The sequence below is a fragment of the Podarcis tiliguerta genome (assembly GCF_965153285.1).
Source record: "Podarcis tiliguerta genome assembly, chromosome: 1".
Taxonomy (NCBI): domain Eukaryota; kingdom Metazoa; phylum Chordata; class Lepidosauria; order Squamata; family Lacertidae; genus Podarcis; species Podarcis tiliguerta.
In genome coordinates this window covers 52,251,383-52,271,252 of record NC_139534.1, presented here as the reverse complement: position 1 = coordinate 52,271,252, position 19,870 = coordinate 52,251,383, and the positions used below count along the sequence as shown (strand labels likewise).

The following is a 19,870-nucleotide window of genomic DNA, read 5'->3' as shown; positions in this document are numbered from 1 at the left end:
GTTCAGCTAGTAGACAGTGTGGGATCCTGCTTCCATGCTGGCGTATGCCTCAAAAGATGAATGACACCTGTGATGTAGCATCTGCATTGGCTCCCTGTCCTGTTGCATTCCAGGCACAATGCAAGGTGCTAAATCTGACCTCTTAAGCCCCTTTGGCCATTATTATTACTGAGTGCCGCCTTGAATACATTGTCCATGCATCAAATTCAAATAGCGAGGGCATGTACTGTAGATAGGTGAGTTTGGTGGCTGACCTATAATTGTGGAACTCCTTTGTTCTAGAGTCCTTTGTCCAATCAAAGTCTGGGCCTGTAAGCTCTCCAGAATGGTTGCAGAACATTTTTTCTTTCGTCTGGCATTCTGTGGCAGGGTTAATCAAGCATGGGGTGATTTTTGTTTTGTTTTGTTTTCTACATGAGTACTATTTCATCTTCTTTTTGTTTGTGTGTGTCATATTACTCTGTGCACTTGCAATTATGTCTTTTTTATTTTTCAATTATATTTTTAAAAAGCATGGGGTGATTTTAATTTATTTAGCTATGTTTTCATATGATTGCTTTGAAGTGCAATACCTTAATCTACCTGGAATCCTTGGGAAAAGGTAGGATAGAAATTGAATGCACCAAACAACATAAATAAAGGGCAGATTGCACAGATATTCCTAAAGGGGTAGGTGTGAATTACAGTTTAGATGTGTCCAGCACAAAAGCCCCTGGACCTATTTACCTGCAATTTGGCAGTTTATCTACTCTGGAAGGGCTGCTATGTATCCACTTCTGTCAAAGGTGAAAAAAGTCATAGTCATTACAAAAAATTCCCAATAGTGAATAAGGGTGAGGAGAAGGAAGCAGGGTAAGATAGACCTTCCCAAGCCGAACTGGGCAGGCTCCAAACTGATCTAAGCCAAACTGGGCTATTTTATGAAATGCCAAATTTGGGTTCACATAACATCTTGTGGTTGGTGCACTCTGTGCTACTTACGCCTTCTTTATGTCATCTGCGGAGGCCGTTTGGGGGATGTCCAGTGTTTGGTAGTAATCAACCATGATGCAGCTTGTTTAGCGCAGAGGCCAGCTGTAAATTAGGAGAGAACATGGTAGGACATTGATCATCCTCCAGCCAGACTTCCACACTCACCCACTCCAGCTCTCAGAAGCACTCAACTGATGCCAGATGCAAAACATCCTCTGCTGAAAGTACCTAATACAAGATGTCTCTTCAAAACACAGTTTAGCTTTATGTGCAGCCACCACTATCCCATCCTCTCATAAGTTGCAGGTGGCATGTGCTTCCACCTCAGGAGAACATTGCTGACCAGCTCCCTTGTTCTACACTATAAAAGGGTAAAGGGACCCCTGACCATTAGGTCCAGTCACGGACGACTCTGGGGTTGTGGCGCTCATCTCGCTTTATTGGCCAAGGGAGCTGGTGTACAGCTTCTGGGTCATTTGGCCAGCATGACCAAGCCGCTTCTGGCAAACCAGAGCAGCGCATGGAAACACCGTTTACCTTCCTGCCGGAGTGGTACCTATTTATCTATTTGCACTTTGATGTGCTTTCGAACTGCTCGGTTGGCAGGAGCAGGGACCAAGCAATGGGAGCTCACCCTGTCGTGGGGATTCAAACCACCAACCTTCTGATCGGCAAGCCCAGGCTCTGTGGTTTAACCCACAGTGCCACCCACTGCACTACACAGTATTATAAATAAATAAGTGGCCCTAGCTCCTGGCTAAGCATCACAAAGGCACAAATTATTGTACTTAAGTAAAATAAAAAGGTCTTTGGCCTGTTTTGATAACAAGATGTAAATCATTAAGTATATATACCTGCAGTAAATTGCCCTGGTTCTTTACAAGTGGAAACAGTGGCAACATCTCTCTTTCATTTAGCGCAGACTGCAGACAATATAACAAAATTTGCACTGCAACACATATTCACTCTGTTATCTGCCCTATATCATTACTGCTAATCCAGGCATGTCCAAAGTCTGTTTCAGGGGCCTAATCTGGCCCCCGTAGCAATATATGTCCTGGGGTAAAATCCTTTAAAAAAAAGCTCAGCAACTTCAATCCTATAAAAAACTCAACAACTTTGGTAGGCCCTCACGCATCAAATCTTGCTCTCTTTGAAAAAAGCACCCCTGCACTAATCCATGTTATGCTCACAAGATCACTAGGACATGAGATGGCCAAAAGGGGGCTTTGGTTTTGAGAAGGTCATTGTGGAATAACAGCGACAGGTTCAAATCTCTGCAAGGCCAGGTAGAGATTATTAGGAATACTCATACATTGATCCATATTCTGAAGGGAATTCCATTAGGTTTCCTTCTACGTACATATTTTTATGTATTTTTAAGCAATGCCAAGGACATGCTTTATGGATATGTGCAATTGCTTTGCAGATGTCTGGACTGGTTACCCACAGCCACCCACCACTGAGTTGCCATCTGGACTTGTAGTTCAAGAATGCAGATATAAAATAGCAGGAAGGCCGCTGTGAGAACAGGATGCTGGACTAGGTGAGCCATTGGCCTGATCCAGCAAGCTCATCTTACATTTTTGTGCTTAAGGGTCTAACCTCCCAATTCTGATCTCTGTATTCCAGGGTCTCTCTAGACTTTGTCTCCAGGGATGCAGATGGAGAAGAATAAAGACCTCATTTGGCTTCTTCCACCCTCTTGCTGTGGAGTTCTGGGTTCATCTTATTGTTTCAGGAGGGAGGGAGAAGGTGCATGCTATCTGCACCATGAACTCAATACCTCTGGCTCTTCATACCTGCCCAAAACCTCTGTTTCTGCCTCTGGCTGCCTTGGACATAGGAAAGGACAGCAGGACCTCTCCATCATCCTTTTGCATCTACCCTCTCTTGATGAGCATATACTGCAACCAATGACAATCTTCTGCAGATTGTGATGTCAGGGGGGTGAGGCTGCAAGCTCTTGGTCATAGCCCAAGTGTATGGTACTTGGGAGGGGTTAGTAATTGAGGGAGGGGGACTCCAAGCCAGGGCATCACCATGTGACAACTAGAGGCTGGGATTCATCACAGACACAGAGAGGAAATGGTAAGGAATATATGGCACTGTGTGTGATCTGTTGTACGAAATGAACGTATGAAACTGAAATAACATCTCTGTAACACAAAGTCATGCAGCATTTCTGTGGGTCCCTGAATAACACTGTTTGTCATTGGCTTCCCATTGTGTGTAGGGTTGGCTAGGATCCACCTGCAGCCAGACATGACAGGGCTCAGTTCTAGAACAGGCAAAGGAATAATAAAGAAGAGTGTTTGTCTGAGCATGTGTCAAGTATTCTTTTGCTCACCCCTGAGGAACTACCATCAATCTCCATGTTTCTGGGATGAATGGGCATTAATGTGTCAGAACACATGGCTTCCAAGTTAGTCTGAGTTGCATCATGGGGATTTAGAAAGAAACCTCTTCTTTACACGTGGTTACCCCCGGCACTCTGGACAACTTCAAGCATATATAAAAACATGATAAAACATTAAACATTAAAAAAACTTCCCTATACAGGACTGACTTCAGGCGTCTTCTAAGACAGTACAGCTACAGTGGTACCTTGGGTTACAAACACCTCAGGTTACAAACACTTCAGGTTGCAGACTCTGCTAACCTGGAAGTAGTACCTCAGGTTAAGAACTTTACCTCAGGGTGAGAACAGAAATTGCACGGCGGAGAGGGGAGGCCCCATTAGCTAAAGTGGTACCCTCAGGTTAAGAATGGTTTCAGGTTAAGAACGGACCTCCAGAACAAATTAAGTTCATAACCAGAGGTACCACTGTACTTGTCTCCTTGGCTCAGGGTCGCATAACTCCACACCCTCCAACATTTTCCCAACGAAAATAAGGATGTCCTAAGGAAAAGCAGGACATTCCAGGATCAAATCAGAAACCGGGACAGCTTCTGTAAATCCAGGAATAACCCTGGAAAATAGGGACACTTTGAGGGTCTGCAGTAAATGCCTGCTTAGGTGTATGGGAATCAGAGGTAGGTCCAATTATGATGATCAGTTGGCTGAGGAATGTTATTTCCCTGATCGTGAGAAAGCCCAAAATTCTGAGGTGCCTTTGGGCTTCAAAGCTAAAGAAAAGTTAAGGTGGTGCCAGCAACTGATATTACAGTCTGTCACAATCTCAATTTTTTCAATGCCATAGAAAGCTAAATCTGTGAGTGTTGGACAAGTTGCTTTGGATAACGACCTAACCAGTTGCTCCTATTTGTGCTTATAAAAGTTCACACTGCAATGAATCAAGGTGCCTTGGTACTCTCCTGTTGTGTTTTTCATTCTGGCTCATCCCAGAGGGAAATAATCCTTCAATTTTCTCAAGCCAAACTGCCGGCATGGTTGTTAATAAGTGATGCATGTCATGTAATGAATAGGTGCATATAATTAATAGGTAGTGCATAGAGTGTCCCAGTAATTCCTGAGGTAGGAAGCTTCAGACAGGCCATAAAACAGTAATGATCGTGATTGACATACATCTCCTAAGAGATTTGTCCTGCTCTGCTCCTGTTTGCAGAGTGATAAATGGGGGGGGGGGGGAATTATGCAACAACAAAAACAAACCTCTTGAAATATGTCTATGCACTCAGTTACAACTCATGGCAGTCACAATCCATATTAGGGAAAATACCTTTAGCAGGTCAACCAAAATAGTGTACAAGCATTCAACTTCTCCAGAACTACATCAGGCTAGACGGCAGACAGAAAGCAGAGTAAGGGTAGGAAAAAGCCATGTGACCTGCATCTGATTACAGTCTCAAGATGGAGTGGGGGAGGTGGCAGTAGACATTCAAAACAGGCTAGTTATGTACTAGCCAGGTATCAGGTTACACTAAGACCTCCTGGGGAAAAGAAGCATTCCTAATGGCTGATCCCCCATCTCTTCAATAATGAAACCTGAATAAAACCTGGATAATAGCTCCTTAATGTGGTGCCAGAGATAGTGGAATCACCCGCCTGTATACTTTGTAATTAAGTCTTTAATAATGTTTCCCACTAGTTTTCCCAGAATAGATGTTAAGCTAACCATCATATAATTTCCTGGCCTTCCACTGGATCCCTATCTCAAAAATTGGTGTTACATTGTTCACTTCCTGTCATGGACATTTTATTTATATGCAGGGAGGGAACAAAACCTCTGTTGTTCTAAACACTTACTAGGGAAGTAAGTTCCAGTGAACTCAGTGTGACAAATTCTGGATAAGCAGAGCTTCCATGTTCAAGAGCAGTATTCGACTGAATACCAGTTGATTGAGGTTGGGAGGCGCATGCCATAAGAGGCCTACTCAGGGTTTTCCCCCCAGCTGGAACTCACCAGAACTAAGTTCTGGCACCTCTCAGGTGGGCGCCATTGCCATATAAGGTGTTCATGGTGAGTTCCAACAACTCTTTTCCTTGAAAAATAGCACTGGGCCTATTGCCTTCATACCCTGTTTTTGAATTTACTGAAGACATCTGGTTAGCCACTGTGGAAAGTCAAGTGCTGAACTAGGTTGTTCAGTGGTTTCATCCAGCTGAGGTCTTTGGATGTTCATATGTTGGCATCTTATGTAGGCATGGGCAATCAGGGCAGAAATTATCAGAGTGTCGAGGAGGAAAAGTAAATGCTGTGGGGATAAATTCAGACAAAGCAGCAAGTGGCTGAAGTGTCATGGATATTGGGGACAGGCAAGTATTTCAGCAAAAGGATCCCTGGGCCAAAGCACCGTGGTTCCTCTCCAAATCAGCCCCTGGATACTCAGTGTTCCCATTGCTGCATCTGTTACGGTAGTTCAGGGATGGAAAATCTGTGACCCTCTCGATGTTACTGGATTACAACCCCCATCATCCCTTGCTGGCTGGGGCTGAGGGATTCTGGGAGTCCAGCATCTGCATAGCCTCATAATAATTCCCATGTATCTTGTTGAGTAAGAGCAAGCACCAAGTATGAACAAAAAAAAATTGGGTTCCTGACCCTTCCTTTATTGTACTCTCAAACACTCACTCCTGGAGGTGCCCAGCACTCATCCACACTCACAGGTTGTCTTGAAAGAGCTTGCACCAGCATTGGGAGCATCGCGGACAGGAAGATGGTGCATTTGGGTCAAACATTTCCCCTTGGCTACTTAAATATGGAGACCAAGTCTTTCCATTATGAGCTGGAGGGTCAATATGTGGGAGAAGCATGCTCTTCCTTGGATTTAACTGGTTTATTCTATTCCAGGCTTGGATGTTTTCCCACTGGTTTACTTGCATGGCCTGATTCGTTCCACGTGGTTTTCTTTTAGCCGGAAGTGGTGCTTGGCCAGCACCAGAGAACTCAGGGGCCCCACCAAAGAGAAACCTTGCTGTATTCTCTGCTGGACCAAGCCAGACGGTAGCTGGCACCTTCCATGTATAAGCAGGCATAGTGCTCTCAGTGTGCTGGGGGTCTGCTTTGGTACCTCTCCCATCACTGTTTTGGACCTGCACCTTGCTCTTCCCAGCATTCAGCTGCTGCTTCTGGGCTGCCATGTTGTTCTTCACAGCATGCAACTCATTTTTCTGGACTTTCATCCTACTCTTCTCATCATTCAGTGCCCTCTTTTGGACATTTGCCTTGCTCTTCCCGGCGTGCGTCTTGTTTTCCCCAGCCTGCAGCTCACCCTTTTGGGAGCGTATTGCTTTTCCATCTTTCAACTTTGGCGATACCAACTTAGTCATCCTCCCTGACATCTCCTTACTTCTGATTGGTGAGGTTTTCCTCCTAGTGTACCTCAGGCGTCCAATACGTGGCTCCTGCTTGTCAGATCGTTCCTTCTGCCCAGCACACTGCTCTGTCCCATGATCAGGTTCACGTCCTGGATGGGATCTACGTTTCTGTGCTGAAAAATTCTCAGTTTGCATCTCATGCTTTCCAGGGGCGGCATCAGCTTCCCCATTCCGAAGCTTGTTCTTGGTGCTTGACCCTGACTTCTCATGCCGCTGTTTCGTCTTCCCTGTATGAAGCTTACTCTCACCATGCAGCTCAGTTTTTAGCTTGGGAAGCTTAGCCTTCTCCGTATGGGTCTCCCAATCTTCGCTCTGTTGCCTGGCCTTTTCTGCATAGGCCCCATTCTTCTCACTTGGGGCTTTCCTCTTCCCATTGGTGCTCTCGCTATTCTCTACAAGAGGTTCTTTACCAGACTTGCTGCTCCTAGTGTGCAATGCGCTGTTCTCGACAGGCAGGTTTTTCTCCCTAGTCTGCAATCTCTTTCTCCCATCCTGGGTCTGCTTACCCTTCCCGACTGGAAAATCCTTTTTCTCAGGAGGCAATTGGTTATGCTTTGCCCGGTGTCTTTTGTGAGACTTTCTACGTGGATGCAAAGGAAGGGGCTTGTTAGGCTTCTGACTTGGATCGTTGGACTCAGAATCTGAATTTGGTTCACTGGATTTGGAGCTTGACCTGCTACACACAGAACTGGACTCAGAACTGGATTCATTAGACTCATCAGAGTTCAAGGTGGAATAATGCTCTGAACTCGACGACTCATCATCAGACTCAAATGTTGAGTCATCATACTCAGAACAAGAGCTCTTGTCATTCTCCACACTCAACTCGTCATCCTGAGAACTTGGTTTGTCTGGCTTGGTATGGTCTTTCTCATCTACCGTATTACTCTTGTGTTTCTCATGGGCAGGCATCACACCTGCAATAAACCAAGTTTTTAGTCTTGTGACAATTTTGCTCTGTTCACAGGACAAATCTAAGCCTGATTTCTATGCAGTAGAAACAGTTGTCTGTAGCCTGTCAGACTGTAGTCTGACAGGTTTTTCACCTTGGTTCCCTCTGCAACAACCGCCATGTCAACAGGGGGATAAGTCCCCTTTCTTAAAAGCACACAGAAAATTTAATGTTCAAGGATGAATCTTCAGGTGCATAACAAATACATTTCCTTTAGTTACTAGAACTTAAGCATTTCAGAAAAGAAGATAAGTGAAATTAAAAGCATAAGTCACAATTTAATATATCAGAAAGATACTTATATCCAACTTCCTTTGAAGGAGATGCATTTTTCTAATCTTTCTCAATTATCAAAGAAAAACAAGACTGCATTCCACAAAATATACAACTTCTTGAAAGGATCTGATAATCATATGCCCAAAGTACATACAATGCAACTTCTGCAACAATTTTGATTAAACATAGCTTACTATCATCAAAGCAAAATAATTTTAGCAACATCTAATAGAACTACATCAAATATAGTTTCTTTTGGGTTTTTTAAGTGTATCTGGATGGAAGTTACATAGATATACTGTATTATAAAAATATAACTTGTACAAAAATGTGTTTGGCTCACACCTGAGCATAATAAAAGTATAAGTTATAAAAATAGCATTGCTGTGAACACAACTTGTTCAAATAATCTATACGGGTGTTTTGATTATGTCAGGCTAATTCAATATTTTCTCCTAAAAGGAGACAAAAGCATTTTGTTGCAAGATAGGAAATAGGGAATAGTGATGTGCTAGTTTGACATACAGGTCTGGGCTACCTTTGAAGGATGTTACAAAATCAGAAAGATGTCTTTGATTCCCATGTTAACAACTTTAATTGTGATGCTTTATGGCGAGGTAAAATAGCTTATAGGGCTTGTTCTAGAGTTTCCAGAACCAATCAAAATGGATGCAAAGTGAGTTCAGAAGTGGGACTATTTGCCACAGTTTATTTAAAGGACTGTTCAGTTAGTGGCCTGGAATACTCAGCACTTCCATCTTACCTGAAGGCAAAAGTCAGCAAAGCCCATGTGCGAACCACACCATATTTCCTATAAGACCCCAAAGGTCTTCAGAGCCCCAGGGTGTCTCTTAGAGACCACCTGGTGAGCCCATTATTCTGAAGTGGTCAGGGCTCTTAGCATCATCAGACCCAAGTTGTTCTCTGTTCATTCACAGATAGATGGATCATTGAATTAACATATATGACAATACAAGACACAGAAGACAAGAAAGATTAAATAACAATGGATGACTCATCAATTAATATATCATGGTGGTTAAAGTTTATTCTAATAGTTAACTTTTCCTATTAGTCCCAATGGTATCTGTGGTGGTGGGATCTTATCAACCTCTACACTTCCTTCTCCTGTTTTCTGACTCACTACTGGGGCATTCTGCTGTATAACTCCACCCACTTCTACCCACTTGTATCCTGCTCCTCTAAGGGAGCCCTGTCCCCCTTTGACCCTTTCATTCTCCTCTATTTCTAAACTGCCTGTGCTTTCTCCACCTTCTCTGTCTTCCTCATCTTCCTCATCTCCCTTGCCTCCTACTTTAGCTCCCTCCTTCCGAGTTGCATCCATTATCCTCCTCTGCTAGCTTCCAGTCTCTCCTGCTTTCTCTTTAACCTGCTTTGGAGCACCATCAGTCCTGCCTTTAGTCTCTGGCTGTTCAGGCATCCCTACAGCTTTAGGGATGCTACCTTGCTCTGCCTGACTCACTTGCCAGCCAGACTGTCAGGCTGCAGGGCAGGCAGACGAGCTGCAGCAATGCTAGTTCTCAACAGCATGTTATACCCTTAATTGGAAAGCAAGCTTGGGCTCGGCTGGGCAAACACCTGCTTAAGCAACCTTCTGGCCAGCTAAGTAATTGGTTCTCCATGAAGGAGTTGAAATTTCAAGCATAAGGAGCTGACTGAGAAAGTGTGTCATTAGCCAACGGGTTTTTGCCCCTTTTATTTTAGACTTCAAACATGTTTGGAAACATCCATTGTACATATTTTAAAACTAAAAATAAATTCTAAATAATATATGCAGATAAACCTGACACTACTCATTAACATCTCCTAGCTGCTGATGCCTGCTTCACTCAAAACAGCGCTTCCCATCTTTAAATGTTCAAATCCCAGAGGGAGAGATTTTGGGGAGCAGCAACCGCAAATGGCGCTGTGTGTGTCTGGCCTGTTGTTGGATGGAGGACACTACTTGGAAGACAGCCAACAATAATTATGCAAAAGAGGGGGTGGAAACTGTTTATTAGATATGCCAGATACCAGCTTTTTAGCTCTTCTATAGGTTGAACCAGCACTTGAATCGTGGCTCCAAGGTTATAAAAAGTCAGCCAACACATTCTGCACAAGCTACAGCTTTGGAACAGTCGTCAAGGGAAGTTCCACTTGGAGTAGCTAAGCGCAAAAAGCTATGCAGTGCAGGTTATTGAGAGCTGAAAAGCTATGAAAATTAAAAAGTACATGACATGCTTTGAAATAGGTTATAAACCTGTAACAGAGTGGTGGGCAGGAATAAGGCACCCACAACTGAGCTAGCCAGCTAACACCCAGCATGTCAATACAGCACTTTCTGTCATGCACCAGATAATGATTTTGATTATGCTCAATCTGATCTCTGTCTGCCAGGTCAACCAGAGGCAAACAGCATTCTTATATTAATTGTGTGGCCTCTGGCTGGCTGACCCAGGATTCAGTGCAGGTCAGCTGAGCTGACAACCTCAGTGGGATTAAGTCAAAGCTGGATCCAATTAGAAAGATGTTTCACTCTTTCCCTTCCGCTGCCTTGGGTCCCAAACACATGTTACAAGGAACAAGTGGCTGTTGCTGATCTCGGTCTCCCTGGTAACATGTAATTAAAGAAGAAGTGCCATGTGGCATTATCACACTCTGAATTTCTTCACCCCTGCAAGCAGCACCCAGTGACATGGCACTGGAGCTCTACTTTAGCTAAATATTACCGGGGCAAGATAGGAAAGGCAGGTCACTGGCTGCCACACATTCCTCATTGCATGTTATTTGGCCAATGGTTGCAGCTCTGCGGATCAAGAGGAACTCCACAAAGACACCCCCAACTGTGGCTTTCTCCATTTCCTCTCAGGAATGTGAGACTGAATTGTGAAATCACTCACCTTTTTCATTCTGTCTGTTCTGGAGGGAGCAATCCAGGTTACGCTTGTTTGCTGAAAGGCAGAAGATATACCTGAAAGTTCTCCAGCCCTGCTGCAGCCAGCTGCAAGCACTTGATTCAGGATTTGGAAAACTACCACCCCTCTAGGCACAAGGCATCCATAAAACGGAAACTTATTGTATCTCCCCCCCCCCCCCCCAGTGACTAACCAGCTTTTTAAGAAGCTTACAGTTAGGGATAAACAAACCTGCCAGTTTCAGTTTCTCTCCCTTTTTTAGTTTTCCCATCTTTAAATTCAATTCACTGCATTCCTGCACCAGTTTGCATTTTTTTTAAGTCTATGTGAACATTCATCAACATTTCTTCTAATATCTGTATGCAATTTTGCCTAGTTTTTGCAAGCTATTTTCTCTTAACATACATCATTGTTGTGTGTTGTTTTTGCTATATGCATTTTTACTTTCCTCTAATGTATACACAGGTGTTTGGGGTTGTTGTTTTTTATTAAGAACTGCATTGCAAAATTAAGGAAAGTGTGAATTTCGAAGGATAGCTGCATTTTGGCTTGTGTTTTGGTTTGGGAAGCGCGAATAAGGTAGAGTCGCATTAAAATGCAAGCTGAAACAAATTTCCAACTGTCCCTAGTTATAGTCAATTGCAGCAGCATAGGGAGCCATGAAAATGTGCAGAGATGCTGACAGCCGTCTAAAGAAGAAGGCATATTGCAGGAGAGAAGCTCCAGGCACCTACTAATAGGACATGGACCGATGGCGAAACTGCATGTTTCCCCGCAGCTCTACTACTTCAGATGAGCACCCCAAAGCAATTCCTCAAAAGGAAGATGGAAACATTGAGGCACGAATGGGACATCAGCCTCCTGTGCATATAAACAAAGAGGGTGGTGCCTCCAGGCAGTCAGGAGATGTGTGTAGACTGCTGCTCTTTATCTATTGGGTTTGGACCAGTTTGACATAAGGTTGGTCGTAGCAATGGCATTACAACGTTTGCTTTAAAAGAAAAAGAAAAGTAGAAAGATAGGGGCCTGGGAGCAGGCAGAGAAAAAAGTGTGGGTATATATCCACTCTAAATATTGGTGCCATTTCTGTACTAGTTATAACTTGTTAGCCTCTCCCCCGCAAGCCTGGGAACTGCAGTTTGGCACAGGTGCTAAGAGAGATCTATCACCGGCTGGTTCCCACCCCAAACTGCATTTCCCAGCTTTCCATAGGGAGAAGATGGTTAAGCCCGTAGACTCTCAAAGCAGTGTCAATAGATCCAGAGAGAGAAGGAGAAGGGGAATATATATGTTAGAAAATAAAATAAATGTGGGTCCCGTGCTGCAGCTTGGGGTTAAGGATGCTTCTGAGGTGGGAAAAGACTGGATTTTACTGGTGTGGATTTCTAAACAGGATTGCTTCAGTGCATAGGGCAAGTTGAAAAGACTCTCTCCCTCGCTCTCCTGCTGATCAGCAACTAGAGTCAACTTGTGTCTCATTGGGAAACCAAGGCACCAGTGAAGTGAGAACAGCAGAAGGGTCTAGGAGTCTGAGCCCTTACAGTTTGACAGCACTTTGTATGCTTCCATTATCTCCTTGGACTTCTCTTCAGCTTCCTTTTTGTTATCTGGGTTTTTGTCAGGATGCCACTTCTTCAGTTTCGCTCTGTACCTGTTCAGTTAAAGGAAAGGATGTAAAGAATTAGGTTTCAGATGGCCTGTTTATTTTTTGAGCAATTCATCCTGATTTGTTTGCACAGAATTTGTGCAGAGGTTATACCACTCTGCCAGTTGGTAATTATCTCCCACTTTCCAGTGCTTTTCCCATCACTTTTTTTTTAACCACAAAATTCTACAAATAGAACCAGGTTTGTTGTACAAGAGTACTGTAGTGCTCCTTGCTACTTATCACCCTGTACCCCTTCCTCACAGGTGGGTTATGTGAGTGCTATCTATTGCACAAAGGACATATGATGGCATCTACCTGAATGGATGAGAGATCTGTGCAAACCTCCTGACCGTCTGGAAACAACTTAGTCTGTTTGGGACCACCCGTTAACCACCTGGGCAAATATATGAATCTATTTCTTCAACTCAAAATCAAACACTTTGCCAACCCTAAAGAAGGAAAATGCTTACTTCATTGACTTCTGAAGGTATTAGAATTAAGTGCTTCCTCATTGCCCCAACATAACAAGTCCCCATTCCTAGCCATTAAAAGTATATATAATTATACTTGTGCATTTCATAATAGGTGACTCAGGATTCAATGCTGGCTTCTCTTTTGAAAACAGCACATACTCTTTTGTTATCTCATCCACACAACCCATTCATTCATTCATTCATTCATTCTCCCCTCCTCTCTGTCCTATACACGCAATGTAGCCTCCCCCTTCCCTAGCTGCATTTAGGCCTCACGAAACCGTCCTACTGAAGCCAACAGAAGAGTTTCTCCAGCCTAAATAAGTAATGGCACAAAGGCACTTTTGGCAAGGGGGAAGGTTAACCTTTCCCTCCCTAGCTGCGACTCTGGCCTGAAAAGAAATCAATTAGGCTTGAAAAGAAATCCTATTGGCTTCAGTAGGAAAGTCTTTTGAAGCCTAAATATGATGCTGGGGATGAGGAGGGAAGAATGGAGGCTGAGCCAGACAGAGCAGCCTCAAGGCTGGCGGTTCCTCAGGCAAACTGAATGCTCTGAAGGCTGACTTACGCCGTTTTAATGTCGTGATGTGTTGCCCCCTGGGGAATGCCCAGGACTTCATAATAGTCCTTCTCATCTTTTGTCTGTCCTGTTGAGAGACTTGGAGGGACACTGGGGTGTCTTGGCTGACCCATGCAGGGCAGAGACAAGGAGACGCCGTAAGTACCTGGCCCTGCAGAATAGAAAGCAGAAGGAGAGCTAGGCGGAAAGAGAGGACTCACTGTCTTGACATTAGTCTATAAATTATAAAACTAGCTTGGATATTGGATCAATGCCAATTATTTTAATTAAACCAATTAAAATAATAAGTTTGTTTTTATACTTGCGTTTTTAATTAATAATTATTTGCATTAGATCGGACTGTTATAGGATGTGTGATCGTTGCTGTGTATACTCTCATATCTATGGTTTTAAACTGCTTTGTGTATAGCAAAGTAGAAAAGCGGTATACAAATGAAAAATTAAAAAGACATTGGTTTAAACCTCAGCTGGGTGCATCTGAGAATTAGTCTTTGCCTTTCAGGGCCACATGCATCACTACAGGAAACAGAGTATAAACAGAGTATACATTCAATCAGTATCATACCACTTCATAGCTACAATTCATAGTGTTCCCGGGGAAGAAGAATTGGTTGCAAAACCACTCTAGTAATTGAAGCTCTGTGAAGGGAATAGAGGTTTCCTAATTACTCTCAGCACCCTTAACAAACTACAGTTCCCAGGATTCTTTGGGGGAAGCCATAATGTTAAAGTGGTTCTGTAAATGTATGGTATGGATGTGGCCTAAGAAATGACATAGTCCCTCAGAGGGTAAGTGCTGTGCTATAGTTTTCTTCACTGTCAAATTAGCCGCACGTTTATATGCAGTGAATATTTCTTTTATGCCACCAGAGCAAGCAACAAGATGCTTACACTTCACTGAACTGAAATGTTGCTGATGCCCTCCAAATGCTGATGAGTTCCAACTCAGTGGTCAGGGATGGGAAATACTAGAGTCCAGCAACACCTGGAGAGCACTAGCTGGTGGAAGCCTGCCTTAAATCGGCCCTTTGACATGATTAGGGCCCAAGTCTATGCCATCCTTGTGGGATAACCAGCCTCATATAACCAAGATACATAAGTCTAATTAATGCATGAAGGAGTTAAGACCATAGAGTAAGCTGTCCTGCCAAGTTTAGTTCACTGTGGGACTAGGTAATCAAGCCTGTGTTTCCCTTCAGCCTTTCTGAGAAGCTCAGTGAGTGAAAAAGCTAACCTGGTTGCTACAGCTTAGCTGCATAGCTCTCACAAGCCACTCTTTGAGTTCCTATACCAATAATTTAGGAACTTTCACCTCTGTAACTGACAAGTTTTACTGCCTGTGCAACTTTTTTCTGAATGCTGGATGGAAATAAAGTACATGAACCAGATCTTTGAAAAATTTGTAAGTAAGCCAATCTTAACTTACCAAACATGTGGTCTTTGGAAGTTTTGGAACTCACAAGGGCATATTTTAAAGGTCTAACAGGCTATACATCCACATTTCACTTTGCTGCATATTTTGTGATTTTAAATCTCTGCTGTGGTTCTCTCACCAAAGAGTATTTGCCCCAAACGTAGAGATTGGCATCCAGAAATTCTCCTTTTATACCTATTTTTTCCCCTTGAACCAACAATACTTAGCAAAGCAGTGACCCTGGCCTTATGTATCAAAGGCAATTGTTTTCAGGTGGCATAAAATGAGCTAGTCAACCCAGGATGAAGGCTTGGTGGGTAGTTCCACTAAGTATCTGAACAGCTGAAACCCAAGCCCTACCTCACAGTCTCAATAGATTTTTCCTGATGATTGACACATCCTTTGGTATATTCATTTTCCATGTAGGCAGAGCCCTAGTCACTCAAAGCTGCTGCCCGGGGTGAGAAAAGGGGAGCTTGATTGTGATGTCAGGGGCTCTGCAACTTGCACTCATGATTTGCGGTTGGCTGGCAACAGGCAGTAGGAAGTATGGTAACAACCCAAATAGACATGCCACAGCCCATAAATGAAATGGTGTAGTCTCCACATTTAAGCCTGCAATTAATTTGTCAATAACTCAGGTTGCTATCTATCCATGGACCAATTCCAAGTAGCAAGATGCCATGGCAAAGATGGCGAGAAGCAGCGTTCATTGGTTGATTCATTCATTTTGTAACCAAAATAGTGATTCAGAAATGTGATGGCGCTTAACTTCAAGCATTTTCAAACATGAACTTCATTAAATTCCAAAACTCAAAGCAACTTGGCAAACAATTCACTTGAGAGTTGCCTGCAGATGTCAAAAACCAACCACGGCAGACATCAATTTGTGAAGAATTCTCTAGCTCAGATATCTGCATTGTTAATGAAAGTGCATACATGTGTTTGTGTATTAAATCTGTTTAATAAATCCATGTTGTGAATAATATTGTGTATTTAATTAAATGTATTTAATTTATATTTAAATAGATATATTTAATTAAATTCATTAATAGTGCATATTAAGATAATATTAACTATATTGTGAACACTTTATGATATGGAAATTTAATTCACTGTTTGGCCCCAAGGCTGTGTGTCACTCTTGCAGCCCATTTGGTCTGAGAGGTAAACCACCCTGATCTAGCCTAAAATAGTCTTAAAAAAACAACAAGACAAAAGCAACCCCAACTAAAAATGCCTCAAACTACCTGGACAGAGAGGTGGGAAGTGTGTCCCTTTTAACCCATGATGTCACTGGTGCTGATAGGTACCTGTGACAGTTGCACAATGACCTTAAAACACAGTATATCTGCTGATTGTAATGGAGTTGCTAGCTAGGAGGTGACTCATATTTCACCGTAACCTCCAACAGTGGTTTGAGAGAGCTTCATTAACATGTGACCCCAAAATTCCAGATGCCCTCAAACTGATGCCAAAGTTTTGTGCTGTTTTGTTCTGCGAACCCCACATTTTGTGCTGCCACCCCCAAACAAGTACTGTAACTGACAAAGCAAATTGGGGTCACAAGTGGATGCCAAAAATCCAACCTTGTCCAATCAACTCCAAACCAGTACCAAAATCCGGGGGCCACAAGGACACCCCAAAACCCAACCACGTCCTATAGACTCTACACTGGTATCAAAGTGGTGTGCCGCAAACCCCGCTTTCTGTGCAGCCCCCCAAACTGAACAACTGACACTCAAGACAGGAGTGTTCCTAACAAACAAGCTATTTCTGCTCTGATACTAATCCATTTCCTTAAGATACAGGTGATCCTGCTAAACCAGGAATTCCAGAGGGAGCCACAAGGACCAAACTCAGCCCCTCCAAACACTCTTGAACTCCAACCTCAATCATCCTTGATTATGGATGGATGGATCTGTCAATATTTTTTCAGTTTCTCCTTTTTTCCAATCTTAAATTTGGTTTTGCACATTTCTGCAGCGATCTTCAATTTTAACTTTTGAAAAAAAATCAGGATTTTTAAATTTCAATGAACACATTTTTGTATGCAGTTTCTCCCAGTACAATGCATTTCTGCATGTTATTTTCCCTAATATATTCTTTTTCATGCACACTTTTTATCTAATATATGCATTTTTGTAAACAATGTTTGGTGGGAGAAGTGAATCACTCAATTTTGATATGAGCAAATTTTGAAGGGTGGTTGTGTTTTGTTTCTGATATTGTTTCAGAAAGTGTAAAATTGATAAATTTGGCTTTAAATGAGAACTAAATCCAATTTCTTCCCATTCCTGTCCTTGACCCATGGGCCATGCTGGCTGGGGCTGTTGGAGTCCAATATCATATAGAAGCCCATAGGTTAGCCACTCTTTCTCTACACATTTTTGTGGACCATAGTAAACACCCTCTACAGAGACCAGTGTCTCTTTGTGTCCTAAATTATTGTTCTCTTTATTGCCATGGATAATGACTCTGGATGCATGCTGCAATTGCCCAGACATTGTCAAAGCTGAAGGAAGTTGGACAGCTAAAAACTGCCAGGAGGAGGTTTGCTTGGAAGGTGACCTAGTGTGGCCTCTTCTTGAATGTCTTCAGCTTTGCCATTTAAAGAACTACATCTGTGAATGAAGATGCATCACATCTCTGAGGCAGCCCCCACCACAAGGCTGTAGGCCCCAGAGCCAGAGAAATCTTGACCATACTGCATTCTTTCGTCTTGAGGAACACAAGTATCTCCTCCATGGCTGATCAGAAAAGAAAATGGAAACAAACATCACTGTTCCCAACCTTTATTAAACAGCCCATTGCCCTTTGCTAACCTCCGTCCTAATGGATCCCATAATTTTCAGTTCTCACTATACTGGTAAGCAAGTAGACTTAGAGGACATGTTTCTGCCTGAGTCTTCTTCAACCATAGTGAGGAGATTTCACCCCTCCCATACTCAAGAATCACCTCATCAGTCTCCTGACTCTGAGGAGAGGAGGAGGCGTGTTCTTATATCTGCATGTTCCAATCCAGCACTCAGTGTGAGATAGTGTGACTGTGTGTGAGATAGAGACTCAGAGAGAGAGAGTCAGCCAGCCAGCGAGTGAGTGAGTCAGCAAGTCAGTGTCTTAGGAAAAGACTGAGAATCTCCATTTGTATATAGTGTATATTACAGTAGCTGTTAGAGAATAAAAGAAGATATTCTTCAGCACTGTCGTCTGAGTATTTATGCTCTGCTGTAATCTGCTGCACAACGACTGTTTTCTTGGTGAAGTGATTTGCGGTGCTCACAGCTCTGAGTTGTGAGTCCACGGCACTTGGACCTGTTCTACAGAGGAAGGTGGTCTCTGGAAGTGCCATCCAGCTCGCCTGGCCCAGTCGGGGCAAAGGTGGACGAGTCCAGTTGGTGACACTGGCTCAAGGGCGATGCTGACATCGGTTATGGGCCCAGTCGTTGTTCCAGTCGTCTGACCAAGCGGTGTTCCAGTTGTACCAGTCATCCCAGTCGTCCCAGTTGCCAGAGGTTTCTGTTGCTGATTGCCGGACGGCGGAACGGAGGCTGCATGCTGGACTGATTTGTGGTGCCCAGAAGCAGAGCTGTTTTGGAGCAGAGCGTTCAAACTGCCGCTGTTGCTGTTGCTGCTGCTTGATTTATGGAGGTATGTTGCTGACTGCCAAAGAAAGAAGATAGCATCCCTGTTTGCCTGTTAATTGCGCTCTGAGTGGGAGAGAGAGTGGCTGAAGGAGTCAAGGCTTTATCTGTGTTGCACGAGGGAAGTGTCTTGCTCTAAGTAATAGCAGACATGGCCTGTGCACATTCTGGCCAGATGGCTCTGTCTTTTCCTCTCCTGACGCCTGAAACTTATGCAGTATGGCAAGTGAAGATGAAAGCGCTTTTGCAGAGGGAAAAGCTATTTCACACGATAGAAGATGACCCTCCCGATAAGGATGATGATGAATGGCCTGAGTGGCATGCTGCAGACATGAGAGCCCGAGGGACAATTGTATTGAGTGTTTCAGATCACTTGCTGGTTAATTTGGAGGGTGAAGAAACTGCACGAGCTGTTTGGCATAAGTTGAGAGATATGCATTTGAGGCAGAATGCTGGTTCCAGCGTGATTTTCTTCAAGAAACTGTGCAGGCTTGAGTTGGAGAAAGGTGGTGATTTGCCTAGCCATCTATCTGAGTTAAAGCGTCTCAGACAGGACCTTGTTCAGCGAGACCTGGCTATTTCAGAGGCTGTGTTTGCAATGCTCATGATAAACAGCCTAGATGACTCTTACGATGGAGTAGCTGCCCAGATTTCTACAATGCCTTCTGACCGGCTAACCGAAGATTATGTGTCTAGCGTGCTCTTGAATGAGTGGGATCGCAGACAGGCTGTTAGAGAAAGCCGGGAAAATGGTGCTGTTGAAAATGTGCCTGAGTCTCCAGCAGGGGAAAGTGAAAGTGAAACTGCTGCTGTTAAAGCACTAAAGGAGAAGCGGTGCTTTTCGTGTGGAGCACAAGGCCATTTGAGTTTTCAGTGCAGCAAGAAAACTTCAAAGAAGAAGGGAAACTTCAGAGGCAGAGGGGGAGGAGGACGAAACCCCCAAGCACCTGCTACTTCAAAGGCTTTGATCTCTCGCTGCTGCAATCAACGTGGGCGGAGTTTCTTCGTGGTCGACTCTGGCTGCACGAACCACGTAGCCAAAGATAAGGATCTCTTTGTTCAGCTTGAGAAGCAAGAGAAAGAAATTAATCAAGCAGATGGGACTGTTCTCACGAGTGTGGCTAAGGGAACTGTGTTCTTAAAGAGCCTGAATGCAACAATTAAGAATGTCCTGTATGCGCCTGATATTCAGGACAATTTGTTGAGTGTTTCCC

General features: G+C 43.5%; 2 protein-coding genes across 3 annotated transcripts in view; both read right to left on the bottom strand.

The window, feature by feature from the left end:
* The window catches only part of LOC310683835 (uncharacterized protein), a 34,346-nt gene extending 31,447 nt beyond the window's left edge, over positions 1-2,899 (bottom strand). Inside the window, exons 1-2 of the mRNA XM_083454260.1 lie at positions 2,775-2,899; positions 982-1,074 (exon numbers count right to left, since the gene is read on the bottom strand). Coding sequence (XP_083310386.1) covers positions 982-1,046 — 65 coding nt within the window. The 5' untranslated portion in view covers positions 1,047-1,074; positions 2,775-2,899. The remainder of the gene's footprint in view (positions 1-981; positions 1,075-2,774) is intronic.
* A 3,061-nt stretch (positions 2,900-5,960) lies between these two features.
* On the bottom strand, positions 5,961-15,501 carry LOC310673546 (uncharacterized protein). Of its 2 annotated transcripts, XM_083432016.1 has the most exons (5): positions 15,373-15,501; positions 13,587-13,749; positions 12,439-12,548; positions 10,883-10,933; positions 5,961-7,671 (listed from the first exon to the last, which is right to left on the bottom strand). In XM_083432016.1, the coding sequence occupies exons 2-5, from the start codon at positions 13,709-13,711 to the stop codon at positions 6,038-6,040; spliced, it is 1,920 nt and encodes a 639-aa protein (XP_083288142.1). In that variant the 5' UTR covers positions 13,712-13,749; positions 15,373-15,501; the 3' UTR covers positions 5,961-6,037. The 2 variants fall into 2 exon arrangements, with proteins under 2 accessions (XP_083288142.1, XP_083288143.1); XM_083432017.1 differs by lacking the exon at positions 10,883-10,933.
* Between the last annotated feature and the right edge of the window lie 4,369 nt (positions 15,502-19,870).

What these genes read in the sequence shown, in the direction of transcription:
- LOC310673546 (XM_083432016.1), bottom strand. Translation starts at nt 13,711, where the DNA reads ATGGGTCAGCCAAGACACCCCAGTGTCCCTCCAAGTCTCTCAACAGGA. An exon ending in CATCACGACATTAAAACGGC is followed by an intron (nt 12,549 to 13,586) that starts GTAAGTCAGCCT and finishes TTAACTGAACAG; the next exon opens with GTACAGAGCGAAACTGAAGA. An exon ending in GAACAGACAGAATGAAAAAG is followed by an intron (nt 7,672 to 10,882) that starts GTGAGTGATTTC and finishes GGTTTATTGCAG; the next exon opens with GTGTGATGCCTGCCCATGAG.